Source organism: Phyllopteryx taeniolatus, unplaced genomic scaffold (genome assembly GCF_024500385.1).
Source record: "Phyllopteryx taeniolatus isolate TA_2022b unplaced genomic scaffold, UOR_Ptae_1.2 contig_407, whole genome shotgun sequence".
NCBI classification, from domain to species: Eukaryota; Metazoa; Chordata; class Actinopteri; order Syngnathiformes; family Syngnathidae; genus Phyllopteryx; species Phyllopteryx taeniolatus.
The window spans coordinates 41-4,101 of NW_026903346.1; the positions used below are offsets into that span (position 1 = coordinate 41).

General features: G+C 50.8%; 2 gene segments (V, D, J or C); both read left to right on the forward strand.

The window, feature by feature from the left end:
• Positions 1-269: 269 nt before the first annotated feature.
• Positions 270-1,273, forward strand: LOC133473739 (T cell receptor alpha variable 26-2-like). The segment is given in 3 exon segments: positions 270-328; positions 401-703; positions 1,230-1,273. Coding segments are annotated over 3 exon segments (390 nt in total).
• Positions 1,274-1,769: 496 nt separating this feature from the next.
• On the forward strand, positions 1,770-3,061 carry LOC133473740 (T cell receptor alpha variable 18-like). The segment is given in 3 exon segments: positions 1,770-1,821; positions 1,889-2,264; positions 3,049-3,061. Coding segments are annotated over 3 exon segments (435 nt in total).
• Positions 3,062-4,061: the final 1,000 nt, after the last annotated feature.

Below are 4,061 nucleotides of genomic sequence, written 5' to 3' on the forward strand. Positions count from 1 at the left end.
TCACCACTGATTTTGCTTTGATTATTGTGCACGTGTAACGGTGTCATTCACTTGAATGTTTCCATGTGACTTGGCTGCTCGGTGTGAGGGCCAATACACAACTCTTTGCAATCTTCATGAACTGTCGCGTCACTTGCACTTAGTTTCTACAAGTGTCTGTTTCTCCCCCATCCAACGTTGTTTCCGTCAGTCTGCAATAGGGTGGAGTTTGAGTCACGTGACGACATTGTGAGGTAAGAGCTCGAGTGCAGAAGAGAAGAGCGAGTTGACAGAAATTCATTCAGCATGTTGCTGTGTGCTTGGTCGCTGCTCGTCATCACTGTGGCAGGTGAGTGCTGCTCGGCGAGGTCAAGGGTCACTCGACAAGTGCATGCTGAAACACGCTTGTCTCATCCTTCAGGCGCCAGCGGTGACCAGCTCGAGGCAGTCACGGGCGAAGTGTTGGCGTCAGAAGGCAAACAGGTGACACTGTCGTACGTTTACGCCACAGGGCTGACTGGTGCTGATTATTTCTTCTGGTACCAACAACTTCCTGGACAAGCGCCACACTTCCTGCTTTCACACTTGGGAACCGGCACCCCGTTAAGCGCCAAGCCAGGAATGTCGGCGAGCGTGGGAAGTGACAGGAGACGAGTGCACCTGCACATCGAGGATGTGACAATTGAGCACTCTGCGGTGTACTACAGTGCCGTGATGCCGCACAGTGACACAATGCGCCACATTCTCGTTACAAGAACATTTCTCTTCTTATCTCATCACATCACACTTCCGCTCCATCACTCTAAAAGCCAGAAAAGGGCACCCATCGCCAAAACTATTCATTCAATCAAGAAAAATAAAAACCAGTAGTGTGTATTTAAACACATTTAACACGGCCAATAATACCACTAATAACAAAGGAGGTGAATAGTGGATATAAAAGGTTAAAACACTCCTGTTCAAATGAAATGGAGGCGCATTTCAGCAGTGTGTACGAGACAACACGAGGACATTCAGGCGAGAGGGAAGAACCACAGTGCGTTGCTGCGACGACGGAGGACATGTCATTGCAACAGGAAGCGAAGGCCGCGCCTCCTCAGCCGCAAGTCGGCATTCACGCAGACGGCCAGTGCAGACATGAATCGTGTGATCGTTTGCGTGCTGACTGCTGCGTTGAGTCTCGGTGAGGTCATCTGAGGTCACCGTTGCTTTCAACTGGCGGCTGACCGCCTTTGTCGCTCTCTTGACAGGAAACGGTGAGCAAACGGTGCACCAGCCGGCGGGCACTCAGTAACACTCAGTAAGCGTTTGGGAACTGAGGACACAAATTGTTGGAGCTTTGCAGCTGGAACATTTCCCAATTTTTGCTTGATGTACAACTTAAGTTGCTCAACGGGGTCTCTGTTGTCGTATTTTGCACTTCATAATGTGCCACGCATTTTCAATGGCAGAGAGGCCTCGACTGTTGGCGGGCCAGTCTTGTACGCGCACTCTTTTACTCCAAAGCCACGATTTTGTAACACGGGAAGAATGTGGCTTGGTATTGTCTTGCTGAAATAAGCAGTGACATCCCCCCAAAAAAGACATTGCTTGGATGGCAGCATATGTTGCTCCGAAAACTGCATGTACATTTCAGCATTTAATGGTGCCTTCAAAGATGTCCAAGTTATCCGCCACTGTACAAGAAAAACCCTGCTTCTCCTCCACACCGTGCACGTTGATGTCATTGCAACAGGAAGCGAAGGCCGCGCCTCCTCAGCCGCAAGTCGGCATTCACGCAAACTGCCAGTGCAGACATGAATCGTGTGCTCGTGTGCGTGCTGACGGCTGCTTTGAGTCTCGGTGAGGTCATCTGAGGTCACCGCTGCTTTCAACTGGCGTCTGACCGCCTTTGTCGCTCTCTTGACAGGAAACGGTCAGCAAACGGTGCACCAGCCGGCGGGCGATGTCCACGCTGTGGAGGGCGCAAGGGTGACGCTGGACTGCAGCTTCGGCAGTACACGGAGCGACGACTTCATCTTCTGGTACAAACAGCAAGTGAACGCAGCACCCGAGTTCGTTCTGAGCAACTCAAAGTTCAGTCGGGGCAAGACGGAGAAGAAGTACGCCGACAGGTTTCGCGCCAGCATGGACGCCAGCGCCCTGCAAGCTCCTCTGCATATCGAGAGCGTGAAGCTGAGCGACTCGGCAGTCTACTACTGCGCCCTGCAGCCCACGCTGACACATCCGCTGGCGTGCCTACACAAAAACACCTGCACGCGCCTCGTGCCACCATACGTTGGGGGGTGTGGAGCGAACGGCTTGATTTTTCACCATTTTGAACCCTCATTTTATATCCCTTCATTTTTTTTTAATCATTCAAATTTTGAATGGTTGTTAACAATTTTCTATTTGGTGTGTTGAATTTCAAAGAAATATTTTGTTTATATGTTGCCAATAAAAGGAATGAGATCCACTCACAGAAATGCACAATCATTCACACCATCACTGAACCCGAGTTAATGATTATTTGCTAAAAACAATCAATTCATTGGAATTGGGGTTGTACATCCGGTCCCAGTAAGCTTTGAAGACAGAAACCATAGCTGCTGTCATTTGTGACGCGGGTGCCATGGCGACCACTTCCTTTGGAAAGAGTCGCGATTAGGTTGCATAACTATTTGGTGGTTCACCACTGATTTTGCTTTGATTATTGTGCACGTGTAACGGTGTCATTCACTTGAATGTTTCCATGTGACTTGGCTGCTCGGTGTGAGGGCCAATACACAACTCTTTGCAATCTTCATGAACTGTCGCGTCACTTGCACTTAGTTTCTACAAGTGTCTGTTTCTCCCCCATCCAACTTTGTTCTGTCAGTCTGCAATAGGGTGGAGTTTGAGTCACGTGACGACATTGTGAGGTTAGAGCCCGAGTGCAGAAGAGAAGAGCGGAGTTGACAGAAATTCATTCAGCATGTTGCTGTGTGCTTGGTCGCTGCTCGTCATCACTGTGGCAGGTGAGAGCTGCTCGGCAAGGTCAAGGGTCACTCGACAGTTTCAAGCTGAAACCACGCTTGTCTCATCCTTCAGGCGCCAGCGTTGACCCAGCTCGAGGCAGTCACGGCGCGAAGTGTTGGCATCGAAGGCAAACAGGTGACACTGTCCGTACGTTTACCGCCACAGTGCTGACTGGTGCTGATTATTTCTTCTGTACCAACAACTCTCCGGGACAAGCGCCACACTTCCTGCTTTCACACTTGGGAAACCGCAGCACCCCGTTAAGCGCCAAGCCCGGAATGTCGCGCGAGCGTGGGAAGTGACAGGAGACGAGTGCACCTGCACATCGAGGATGTGACAATTGAGCACTCCTGCGGTGTACTACTGTGCGTGAAGCCGCACAGTGACAACAAGCGCCACATTCTCGTTACAAGAACATTTCTGCCTTCCTTATCTCATCACATCACACTCCCGCTCCATCACTCTAAAAGCCAGAAAAGGGCAACCCATCGCCAAAACTATTCATTCAATCAAGAAAAATAAAAACCAGTAGGGTGTATTTAAACACATTTAACACGGCCCATAATACCACTATAACAAAGGAGGTGAATCAGTGGATATAAACGGTTAAAACACCTCCTGTTCAAATGAAAATGGCAGCGCATTTCAGCAGTGTGTACGAGACAACACGAGACCATTCCAGGCGAGAGGGAAGAAACACAGTGCGTTGCTGCGACGACGGAGGACATGTCATTGCAACAGGAAGCGAAGGCCGCGCCTCCTCAGCGCAAGTCCGGCATTCCACGCAGCACGGCCAGTGCAGACATGAATCCGTGTGCTCGTTTGCGTGCTGACGGCTGCTTTGAGTCTCGGTGAGGTCATCTGAGGTCACCGTTGCTTCAACTGGCGGCTGACCGCCTTGTCGCTTCTTGACAGGAAACGGTGAGCAAACGGTGCACCAGCCCGCGGGCGATGTCCCGCTGTGGAGGGCGCAACGGTGACGCTGGGCTGCAGCTTCAGCAGGGACAGGAGCAACGACTACATCTTCTGGTACAAACAGGAAGTGAACGCGGCACCCGAGTTTATTCTGAGCATCTTTAAGATCG